This window comes from Gavialis gangeticus, unplaced genomic scaffold, assembly GCF_001723915.1.
Source record: "Gavialis gangeticus isolate Ggan-Ray unplaced genomic scaffold, GavGan_comp1, whole genome shotgun sequence".
Lineage (NCBI taxonomy): Eukaryota > Metazoa > Chordata > Crocodylia > Gavialidae > Gavialis > Gavialis gangeticus.
Window position 1 is genome coordinate 25,274,442 of NW_017729002.1, and position 12,517 is coordinate 25,286,958.

The window sequence follows — 12,517 nt, forward strand, 5'->3', positions numbered from 1 at the left end:
GGGGGGGGGGGGGGGCGCAGTAGTCTTCAATGGTAGGAACCTTCCCAGTTCTTCCCCACAGGAAAATAGCCCCACTCCTTGCACTCCTCCAAGTTGGCACAGAGGAGTTTGTGGGAGGGGAGGAGGGGGGAATACTCAGTCACTGCAGCAAGACTCCCAGAGCCTTGTGGCAGGGGCGCAGCAGCTAACCTAGAGCACTGCAGGGTGAGGCAGGAAAATTTTGCCAAGGCAGTAAGGTCCCCAAGTCTTGCTGCTGTCATATAGCAGCCTATTTTGCCTCGCTCTGCTCAAGATCACCTGGGATGGAGGATGGGGGGCAAGGGGAAGCCAGGGGAGACAGGTATGCAGAGCTCCTGCCCAAGCTCCTGCCCCTCCAGCTTTTCAATCACTGACTCCGCCACTCAGCTGAGGGGTAAGGGAGCCAGGGGAAGCAGGCAGAGGGCCGCACTCCCTGCACTCAGCTCCTGGTACCTAGGAGAGGAGCAGAAAGAGCCATGTGGCAAAGCTCCTAGGCCTGCTTCTCATACCAGAAACTCAGGTGCAAGAACCAGGCAGGAAACAGCTAGGACTGTTCCTCCCCTCCCCTCCCAGTCTATCCCAGGGGGGGCAGGGGGTAGCAGCTGCCTCCCCCACACCTTCTCCAGACTGATGATCTTGATCACCAAAGGCATGGGAGCCTTTTCCCCCAGGTCCACTCCTGGAGGATTAAAGCCAAGGAAAAGTATGTAGACATTCACTCCCCTGAGAGCTGCCTTCCTGGGACTTATTTAACCCTGATTGTTCCTGGGTTACTTTCCTCCTAGAGCAGCCATTTTTGCTGCAACAGAAAGTTTGAATGTCTGCACACACTGGTTTTCTACCCCGAAAATAGCAATTCTGAAAGCAGAAACAGAACTCATGCAAACTGTAGGTGTTTTATGTCCAAGAATTACCAGGAACCCACTGAAAGGACAAGGCAGAGTAAGAAAAAAGAAAGAATGAATAAATGAATATTTGGTGAACTGGAACACATGCAGTGGGAATTAAATATAGACGGAGATACAATTATGTGGCTGAAGCCTGATCAGGAATTGGATAAAAAATCTGGTTTGCTAAAAAGGACTCCAACACCTTAAAACAAAAGGCTCACACAGTATAAATGGAAAAAAGACGCTAAGATCAAAAAGGAAGATATTGCAACTTCTGGAAAAAATACACATCAGTACTGAACTGCAAGGTTTACCATTAAACTTTATAAATAACCATTAATAATAATAACTTGTATAACTTCATAAATAATAACCGTTATAATTAATCAATACTAATTTTTATATTCAGTCTCTATGTTTTGTATACTTTCTAAATTGTAAAATAGAGTAGAATGCTCAACCAGTCCTATAAGGGCACAAAAAGGGCATTTCCAAGAGCTAGTGAAAAGCCACTGGCTACAGTGAGTAAAGGTACAGGGGAAAGCCTGATCACTAGAACAAATGTTCAGTCCTGGAGAATCCAGCATGATAGTAATTTCTCTCAAGTAAAGGAAATTATAGTTTAAATCTAGCTCATCACTGACACTCTTTGTTCATATCCCCTCCAAAATATTGGGACACGCTGTTTGAAAAGAGAGCAGAGACATCATCTAGCATAGTCATCACAGGCCTGCAAACCAAACAGCCCTAAATTCTAATCCTCAAATCTAACATCCACTCCCTTGTACGCCCACACCCCCTAAACCTCTATGCTTCAGCTTTTCTGTGCGAGTTGCAGATACTACGTATCATCTCATTTATAATGGCCTCTGCTGTAATTAAATGACAATATTTATTTTAATATTTCTGGGGAAACTACACCATGCAGTCTTTTTACAAAGATTAGTTATTAATACATTACATAGTGGTATATTTACTGCAAGTGAGTGAAGTTTGGCACAGCTGGAGACAGAGTTATGCAGAAGCAATGTTCTCTAAGGACAAAACAGTTACCAGTTTAGGGCACTCTATAGTCTGTATGTAAACTTGAAAACTTTGTATTTCACTAGGGAAACAACAGTCCATCTGGAGTTACATAGCAGAAGACCACACACTGTAAACTGACCACAGCAATGGGGACTTTTCAACTCTTTAAGTTAGATATTTGCCCCAAAACAGTAAAACCTGTTTGTGTTGAAGATATCTTCAGTTTCATCCATTTCAGCTTGTATCTGTACTTTACTGGAATTAGTCAAATTTCATCTTAAATTAGCTGAATTAATTCACTCAGCATATTTATTTCTGAAGCCAGAAAAGGACTTGACTTTAAAGATAAATATGTTACTCATTCCTGTATTGTCTAAAGCTGATTTCATTGTCTCTCACTTAAGGAATGCTACAAGATCTAGGATTAAGAATCATGCAATCCATTTTTCACTAAGCTAGAGAACTGTTTCCACAGGAGGAAAAATGTGCAATTAAAATATTACCCATAATTTTAAACCCAGAGGAATGACATAATACAGCATGCATTTAATCTGAGTTTAATTCAAAATGCTGCCCACAGGAAGCAAGGCTGATAAGGATTTATTATTCAGCTGTGGCAGCATGCCTCTCTGGAGCAGTGCTCAGTGATTCAGCTGAAAAACTGGAGTACAGATTTACCCTCTAAATCAGCATTTTCCTTACAAAAGTAAAGCTCACAAATACATACTATCCATAAGACCTTATCTTCTGTGGAGAGCTTAATTAAGGACTGCTTCCTTCTCAGGAGGTAAGGTAAGTGTGGGGGTAAGTGCCTGTAAGACTGGGAGGATCCTCCTGCCATACAGACAGACTGCTGTGCATGAGTGGCGTGTGCCCCCAGTGGCTGTGGGGGGCACGGATGCACTGGCAGTGGCAGGAGTGTGGTGGCAGTAAGCTGGGAGCTCCTGCAGACGGTGCCAGCACTGTTGGCAGCAGGGGGCGGGGAGGATGGTACGATGATGCTGACCAGGGGTCGGCAACCACCCACAGGTACCGCTGGCAGCAGCAGTGGCCAGTGGCAATCGTGGACTGTCCGCAGATGCCGCCAGAGGTGTCGGCGGTGGGGTGGTGCATGGTGACTGCCCACAGGCACCGCCGACACTGTCAGCAAAACCTTTTTGCACCGGGTGCACCACCACACTCAGGGGGTGCAAGTGCACCCATGTGCACCCTCTACACACCACCCCTGCTGCTGTGCAGTTTTGGAGCCATGTGAAGCACCAGTTGTCTTTTTTTTTTTAATTTAAACTTCAAAACGCTGTGAGCTGTGGAGAGAAAATGCCCATACCTGGCCCTTTTTGCATACTTTCACCTGACTTTCATATATCCGCATCATGATTCCAACAAGCTAAAGGCCTCAATGTGGGAGCCTCAGGAAGCATCTGAGGCTAACACGGTATGCTGATACTGATAAGAGGGATGTATTTGATAGCCGTGTTGATCTGAGACAAAAAGAAATGCAAAACTCTAGAATTCTTGGTTCAGAGATGACACCTTTTATTAGACCAACTACATAATTAGAAAAAAAATTGAGTAGTTTTTCAAAGTTTTGTTGCTTTGCTACATACCTTTCTAGGCAATGGCTCTACATCTTGGTGCGAGAACAAGAAGGAAAGCAAGAGGTAAAGGAATTAGGGGACGCTCAGAGGGGAAAAAGCTAAGAGAAACTACTGCTGGAATTGTCAAAAAGAAGAAATAACCAGATACCAGCAGAGCCCAGAAGCCGCTCTATACGCTTGGCTGGGGAGGCAGACGTTTCTAAGCAGAGAATTAGTGGGCTGTGTACCAATCCACCCCAGTGACTGCAGCTGCCTGTCAGCAGATGCCGTAATAGTGAATTATAAGGTGTACTTACCTACAGACTGCATTGCTTTTTACACCTCCCTGTGCAGTCTGCAGTCAGAACACTGCAACACTACCTCTGCATAACAGTAATTACTTTCCACCAACTGTGCTACTAACTACATTTCAAAACATGTTACTGCTTAAACAGCTCTCAGGCAGCTTTTCTTCCTACCCTTTAAAGCATTTAGTAGCTGTCACCACTTCATTTTCTTGCTACTTTGAATCTAACAGTCAAAAACTTCTGAATGAGACTCTAAACAACCACAGGGTTTACTGAATTGGACTCTAAAAACTGCCTTTAAAATTGGACCATAAGACAATGGCATTATCTTGGAAAAGCATAAGCAATAGAAATATTAATCCAAAGAGAGGCAGACTACCTCTAGAAAAAGAGCTTTTCAAACATAACCATCACAGCCCAATGGGAATATACCAAGAGTCTGAAGAATCCCACAAGTCCATAACCTAAATGAATCAAATGCAGATGATGGGATACAATAACAGAAACCAGAGTTGCCTTTGTTAGCAATGTGCCATCACATCAGGGGGCTTCAAGGCCCAGCAGACAATGAACCCTGGCTGGGCAAAATGTGGAAGCTGTCACTGAAGAGTTGTCTCAAGCCACAGTCATTTTGATCCAATCCTCCATGAACAGCTCCTTCTGTCAGTCAGAATAATGGCAACATTGCATTCAGAAGTGCTCTACAAGCAACAGGTTCCTTCAGTAAATGTAATATCTTTTATTAGACCAACTCAAATATTTGGAAAAATTCTTCTCAGTAAGTTTTCACGTATAAATACCCTTCATCAGGCTGAGGAAGCATCTGCAGTAGGTGTGTGCTCTTCCAGCTACAAGTAACCGGAACCTCAAAGCTTGTCTGCACTGGGGCTTTTGTGCACTGGGATAGCTACATCAGTAGCTGACCCCACTCCAAGATGGGACCCACAGGTGTAAAGAAGTGGTACAGCTGTCACACCTTGCTGCACTGATGCAATCCACTTTGTACACCAATGCATCTACCCAAGGAGTTTGCTTCAGCGTAGCTATACTTTCTCCCTCCCCAAAACGTGAATCGTCTGTCACTTTCAAGAGCAAAATGTTGCCAGATGTATTGAAAGATATTATCAACATGCAGATGAGGATGGTAATTTGTACTCCCTTCTAAAATGGCATAAATTGAAAGTTTATAGAAATCATACAGTGATTGACAGACTCAATCTGGTAACTACTGATTTTATTGTACAATTAACTCCTAGTGCCAAACAGCCGAATTCCATGTAGCGGCTTCAAGAAAAAGCCTAATCTTCCATAACTGTGCATGGAATATTTAAAAAGGCAACTAAAATTGCAAGGAAACCACCATAGATTGATTGCCTGAATCAAAACATTAGCTCGGCATTAAGCCTTTCCCTACAATATTGGACAATGCAAAACCAAACCAGCTCAAGCTATGCCATGCAGCAATATTTCACTTCTCAGCCCTGGGAAGGACTATGTGTTTCTTACTATCACACACAGCATTGGATGCAGGGTCAGTTCTTTTGGTGAGCCAGCGTCAACATGGCTTTGAGTGAAGGAGTGGATCAGCTTGAATGCATTAATCAGTATTCATATATACATTTAAGATGCACATTCTTTAGACACAGAATAAGGACCCACTCTAGTTCCTACTGAAGTAACCTAGAAATTTGATTTTCAATGTAAACTGTGTGGTTCTACGAGATGAACCGGCTGAAACTATGCACTTTGTCAGTTATACACATAGCTTTAGCCCCATCATCACACATACTTGCTGACCAATTTTCCAAAAAGTCACAGAACTGACATAACTGTGTATGCCCACAGCAAGACTCTTTAAAGAACTTATTTGCTTTTTATAAAGTTACTGTAGTAACATATCATATAGCGTCAGTATGAACAAAACAGGCTACTCATTCTGGTGACACGCTTTCAATACTCTGCACTGGTTGTTCTGTGTTTTCATATATGCATGCAAAATAAAAATAATTTGGAGATTCTCGCTTTCAAAAATCTGGGAAACTGCCTAAGCCAAAGTCCTTGAGGAAGAAGACTGACCATAAAGATAAGGGGGCAGGGGAGAGCAGGATAACAGACATGTAGAAAAAGCTATCAGATCATGAAACCAGCCCCTGAAAGCATAGGGTATGGTCCTAGAGACAGGATATCAGGGGTGGGCAAAATGCGGCCCATGGGCCACATGTGGCCCACCAGACCATTCTACCCGGCCCACGGGGCCCCTAAACAATTTAGAAAATTTATATTCATCTGCCCCTGGCTGCCTATCATGCGGACCTTGATGGCTTGCCGAAACTCAGTAAGCGGCCCTCCACCCAAAATAAGTGCCCGCCCTGGGATATACCAACTGACCTTATTTCTAGGAAAAGTCCCACTACTTAGCAACATACAAACACACCAGAAAAATCACCAGAGGAAAAAGTTGCTGCAGTCTGAGGTCTGTGCACAATTTGTCTACATACAAACAAGCTGCATGAATATCAACTGCACAATTGACTTTGCAATGCTTATTTTTCCAATATACTTGGACAAGAGCCAGCTTTGCTCTCAGTCCAACTGCCCTGCCTACTTTATGTCCAACATTGTGTTCAAAACAAAGAACATTTATCAGTGGTCTTGTACAAAAAGACCTAATCAGCTTCCTAGGTCAGCTTGTTTGGGCAGCTGGAACCTACTAGCAAATGCAGAGGTCTGACAACATTGTGAACTGAAAAGACGGCAACATCCAAGTAAAGGAAGAGTTACATTCCTGTTACTTTCACATGGAAAACACCAAAATCAGAGATGGAATCCAACATCTAATCTTTCTCTATACAAAGGCTTGCTTGCTCTGTAATGTTCCCCCACTGCAGTTTTACTTATTAATGCTGCTATTGCCAGGAGACTAGTTCAAAGTCCAACAGAGCTCATCATTAGGAAAAAGGCAATTTTCCTAGCATTCCTGCAATGGTGCAGGGGGTTGGACCAGATAACCATCACAAATATTTAACAGCACACAGTAAAACTGCAGTTTAAGAGTATAAGCCACTTCCTGCCAGTAATCTTGTGGTTAAAAAAAATCCTCTAAGTGGTCAGGTTTTCTATTTTACAATTTATTTAAGACATCTAACAAAACAAGGCCACTGAACACCATGTTCAGACGTTTGTTCAATGATATTTCAGACCAAATGAGCATTTATTTTGGTTTTCTCCCATTTTCCAATACCAGTCATGATCTCCCTGAAACACATCTAACATTTTTATGAGCAAAGCATTTCTTCATCACTTATTCTTCCGCTGCATTGACACCAATCTTGTAGTCCAACCAAACGAACTACCATAATCAATGACTAGGCCAACCTGACTGAAGTTTCTAGAGTTTTATTTCTTTCCAAATGGTCTTGCCAAAAATATCTTAAGCCCTTGAATACTTTTGGCTGATTTAAGTTTCCTTTTTCCAAAGAATATTAATGTAAAGCACTTTTTGGTTTTACAAATGAAAAGGAGGTACCCTGCACCACCCCAATTTTATTTTTTTTTTTACACACACACACATTGGCATAAACTGTTTTAAAAAGTGCACGTGCAAATAACTTCAGGTGTTTATTCAAATTAAGCCATATTCAAAAGACAGACAAGGTTTTTTGGGTGAATCTGATATCTTTTATTAGACCATCTTAAATAGTTGAAAAAAAATCTTAAGCAAGCTTTCTGGTTTAAAAACCCTTCGCCAGGCCAAGGAAGTTTCTGCAGTTGGTGTGTGCTCTTCCTGGATGGACTGAAAAGTAACAGCAAGTGCACACACCAACTGCAGAAACTTTCTCAGCTTGACAAAGGGTTTTTAAACCTGAAATCTTGCTTAAGATTTTTTTTCCAACTATTTAAGTTGGTCTAATGAAAGATATCAGATTCACTCAAAGAACCTTGTCTGCCTATGTCCTTAGACCAACTTAGCTACAACCTACACCCCTGCCATATTCAAATATCATTTTTTAAATATACTTTGAGATAGGTTGCCCTACATTGTTATTATGACAATAGGAGTCAAGATATGGAGGCTAAAGACTTCGTTTTTCTACATCTTTACACTATAGGATCAATATTAGAGCTGATGTTTTGGAAACAGAAGATACCATGTAAATTCTTTTTGTGATAATATTGTTTACAGGATAGGCATATTTGTTGTAAAATATGCCTATATTTCTGGTTTCAAACTAATAGAGTATTATCCATAGGTAAAAATACTGTGTTTTCAAATAAGCAAGTTGTGCACACAGCACAAATTCTCTGGCTTACCTTGTGAAAGGCACTGATTTGCCAAGGCAACTTGTCCAGAGTGTAGGTACAGATTAAGACGTCCAAAGATACTACCCAGAGAAGGAATTGTAATGAAGCAGAAGGCAACACAAGCCTAAACACATAAGAAAATATATATTGAAAACATGACTCATCTCTTACATTAGGGCTGCATTTTTATTAACACACAAAAGTCAAGATGCATTGAGAGCACCTGCCCAAATGTGACCTATCAAAAAAACCCATAACATGGGTGAAGTCCTCACTCACCCAACTCCTGATGTTTGTCATTATAAACAAAAAAAGCAAAAATCATAACAATAAGATCAGACCAACTTTAAGGCTTAGTGGGCATGTCTACACAAGATCCTTTACTCAAGATTAGAGCCAATTACTGCACAGTGTCACCATCTACGCATGCAGATGCTTACTGCACTGTATTCTGTTGTAACTGCACGTAAATTTGCTACCTGCAAATGCAAACAGCAAATTTACTCAAAATTACTTACTAGAGGAGCACTGATACATCGGTCCCATATTGGATTGGCACCAATATAAGGAAAATTGACAGTATCAGCAGTTCGCTTTTTTTTTGGCTGATGTGGCCAATAAAAACCCCGTGGCATGCACAGCTGCAGCACAGCACACAGGCTGCCAGGAGCATAGCCCAAGAGCCTGGAGAGCAGCCAGGTCTGTTGCAAGCGAAGGGTTGGCGAGGGGGAAGGTGGGCACAGATCGAGGCCCCAGAGGTCAGGAAGGGAGAGGGGCTGGGGCAGGAGCTACACAGCCAGGGTGGGATGCGGGACTGAGCCATGAGCGGCTGGTCCGTGGTGTCAGGGGGATGGCTCCTGCTGCTATGTGCACCCTGGGAGGCCAAGGGGGGTGTGTGCCCTGGATCTGCATGCAGGGCGAGGGTAGGCTACCACTGCAGGCTGGGGCCAAGGGTGGTGCCAGCCTCTTCCTGGCAGGGGGAGTTGGGCCAGGGTTGCACTCAGAGCGGGCAGTGGCAGAACTGCTACAGGGGGCTACAGTGAATTTTCGAGTGGCTGCAGCCCCACCCCCGTAGCCTCCCCTCCCGGTGCCACTGCTGCCCACCCTGAGTGAAGCCCCGACTCAGAGTCACCACCAGGAAGATCCTGGCACCACTCCAGCCTGCAGTGGCAGCCCACCCTCGCCCTGTGCACAGATCGGGGGGCACGCCCCCATACCCCCCAGATGAGATGCTTGTGGCTCCATTACGTGCCCCACCCCAGCTGCACAGTTCCTCCCCCAGCCCTACTCCCTCCCTCACCACTGGGGCCCCAATCTGTACCCCCCCCATGCCCCTTCCCTCCTCCCTCGTCTCTTCCCCCACAACAGACTTACCAGCCAGACAATGCTCTGCAAGCTGCCCGGCTACATATAGGCTATTGGATCAGTATTGGCCGATATGGGTCATTAAAAATTGGCCATCAGCCCAAAAAATCTCTATCTGTGCACTCCTATTACTTACTGTACTGTAGCACATGTGTTGACCCCTGACCAGGAGCAAATGTGTTCCTGGTCAGCTTGGTAGCAGGAGATTGCTCCCTGCCCCTGGGAGCTACCTGCTGCCAGGATGGGCTCCACCACTAGAGCCCAGGTAGAGACTATGTCCCCCTGCCCCAGCAGCAGGGAGCCTGAACCCTGCAGTTGTGGGGCCAGCACTGGGAAAGCATTTGCTGGGAGAGTGGTACTGGGGTGGGTGCAGAGAGAACCAGCCCAGCAACTGCAGGGCTGGTGCAGGGAAAGAAGAATCTCCCAGCCTGGGCCCTGCGATTGTGGGGCTTAGGTTGGGGGAAAAGAATCTCCCAGCCTCACAACCGTGGGGCTTGGGCTGGGAAATAAGGATCTTCCAGTCTAGGCCCCACAACTACAGGGCTTGGGTAGAGCTGGGGCTGGGAACTCCCTGCTGTCGGGACATGGGGATATTGTCCCTGCAGGCATTTTTTGGAGGCAAGGAGCAATGTCCTATCCCCTGCCAGTAGACAGCATTCTCCTGACCCCTGAGCTAGCACCCAGGGTGAGCTACCTGGTGCAGGACCACAGGGAGCAGGAGCGGTCTGCTGCTAAGAGCAGTAAATCTGCTCCCACATCCCTGCACATGTAGATATGTGGCCAGGAGAGTTTACTTTACAGTAAACTGCTCCCAGATTATTTGAACACATAGACATGCCCAATGTCTCCTTCAAGAGCTTGTATCACAGATCCTCTCAGAGGCAATCCCACTTCCCCAAATATTCAGATGCCATGGGTCACAAGTCAGCAGAACCCATTTAACCCTTCCCAACAATACTTACTGGGTAAGATATTTAAGAGGAGGAAAAAAATAAGCAGCGTGACATGCATGTCATCTGATGCCCTTACACAAACATACCTGCATTAAGTGGCTTTTATGTATACTTCAAACATGAAGAGAAGATGTTATTTTATATTTAAGTACCTGCTTAAATCATAACACTTATAAAACAAGAAATGTTACTCTTCCAGTAACTATTTTTCCTTCTATAACTGGCTTGGGTATGCAGTGACAGTTTCGGGGGGGAATTAAGTTTTCTTGAAAAATGCTTAGAAAACATGTAGACAGTGAAGAAAACAATAAACTTTGATTGAGGACCAATTCTTGCAAAACTTACAAAACTCTGTATAGGAGTTTTGATTGAAAGAGTGTGGTAGCAATTAGCCTTTGGCAAACAAACATTAGTGTTCATACAGAAACAGTGAGCTGATAGCAATATGGCAAATTATAAACTATAACTATAGGCTGACAGATGACAATATTTGTATAAAGGGGAATGAGTGGTTTAGAAACCTATTACATTTACACCTACTCTGACAAATGCAGCAGTCTTTCTGGAATGATTCCCTTTCATCACTTTTCTTGTTTCCATTGCCAGCTGGTTCACAGACTATATACATAAAGACAAAAAACAAGAATTGCTGTCTGCAAATAAACAAAACAGCTTCTATTAACTCCATTAAGTTAAACACATCAATGCTAAAAGCAGCCAAGGAGAATTTTACACTGCTCCATAAAATGTTGATGCATCTTAATTGTAGTAGTTGGCCCGGAGTCTAACCTCCAAGTGAAAGTACTTATCATAGTTACACTTTGATCACATTAGTGCTTTAGTAGTCCTAGGGTAAAAACTAAAAAAATAACTTGTTTAACTTCAACCCAAGACTGCGGTAGACAATTCCTAAGTGAAGTCTGGATAGGGATGATCCTTCCTCAGACAGGGGTTGGACTAGATGGCCTCTGGAGGTCCCTTCCAGCCCTACTTCTCTATGATTCTAAGTTAGGAAGTTTCAGCCAGAGTCAATCACCATTTTGATTTGAACTCCTCTTTTCACTAGTCAATCTAATTTATTGAAGATTACTTTCCATAATTTTCCTGCACCAACAAGAAACTAAAAGGCTCATTATGGTTGTTTTATATTACTCTCTTTCTTAGTTATGCAAAGTTTTAAATGCAAAGTCTGAAGTCACATTTATATAATTCTGATGATGCACTCAAAGATTAGGAAAAACCAGCAGAACTTGGTATACTACATAGTGAATTGTACATACAGCCTTTTAGCTGTCCTCATTTCCTTTTCTTGTTTGCTGTAATAAAGCAAGGCTGGGGGGTGGGGAAGTCTGTTTTTAATTAAAAAATAGTCACATGAGTTCAGTTCAGTGCATCTTGACATAATTCTGTCAAAATTAAGTCTGAAACATAAGTCTGTCTTTTCACATATTGTTATGCTGTTTCTTCTTTATGCTTCTCTTCTACAACTCCACTAAAAGTCATTGTTTTTTTCCTAATTTCTAGTGAATATGCCATTTATATCTTATTCACAATAATTATTACATACATATTAACATGGAAGTAAGCCAAATAAACTTAATTACAAATGCTGTCCTATAATTTACTGCCAGCAGACACTGTATTTCCACAAGTTTTGTGTAAAATATAGGGCTGGCAATAGCCAAGTCCCTAATTGAATTTATTTTATTTATAAAGTTTCAATCTCTTATACCTGCCAGGCAAGCTTATGAAAAACTTTCATGTTGTTAAAGCCCTTCTGCTTACAATACAAAAAAGCTTGATCAAATAGAGTTTTGCACCAATTTCCCAAATAGTTAGAGTCTCTGTTCTGTCTCGTCCATTTTGGGTGTTTGTTCTACAAGTGGGTCCTTTCACCTGAGAGTCACACATGCCTTCCATGACCATAAACCCTTTCAGTTCCTGAATGCACAGAAAAACCTTATCATAACCTTTATTCTACTGACCCAGAAATCTCAAAAAAATTATGTTCCTTAACCCACTGGCACTATTGGAACAAATTCCAACAGAATTTAGCAGGGTCGGGGGGGGGGGGGGAA

General features: G+C 43.0%; 1 protein-coding gene across 1 annotated transcript in view; it reads right to left on the minus strand.

Moving 5' to 3' along the window:
• Window positions 1-12,517, minus strand: part of LOC109290876 (UPF0505 protein C16orf62) — a 56,960-nt gene that overhangs the window by 23,018 nt on the left and 21,425 nt on the right. The window contains exons 13-14 of the mRNA XM_019507700.1: window positions 10,980-11,057; window positions 8,131-8,245 (exon numbers count right to left, since the gene is read on the minus strand). Of these exons, the coding sequence (XP_019363245.1) occupies window positions 8,131-8,245; window positions 10,980-11,057 (193 nt within the window). The remainder of the gene's footprint in view (window positions 1-8,130; window positions 8,246-10,979; window positions 11,058-12,517) is intronic.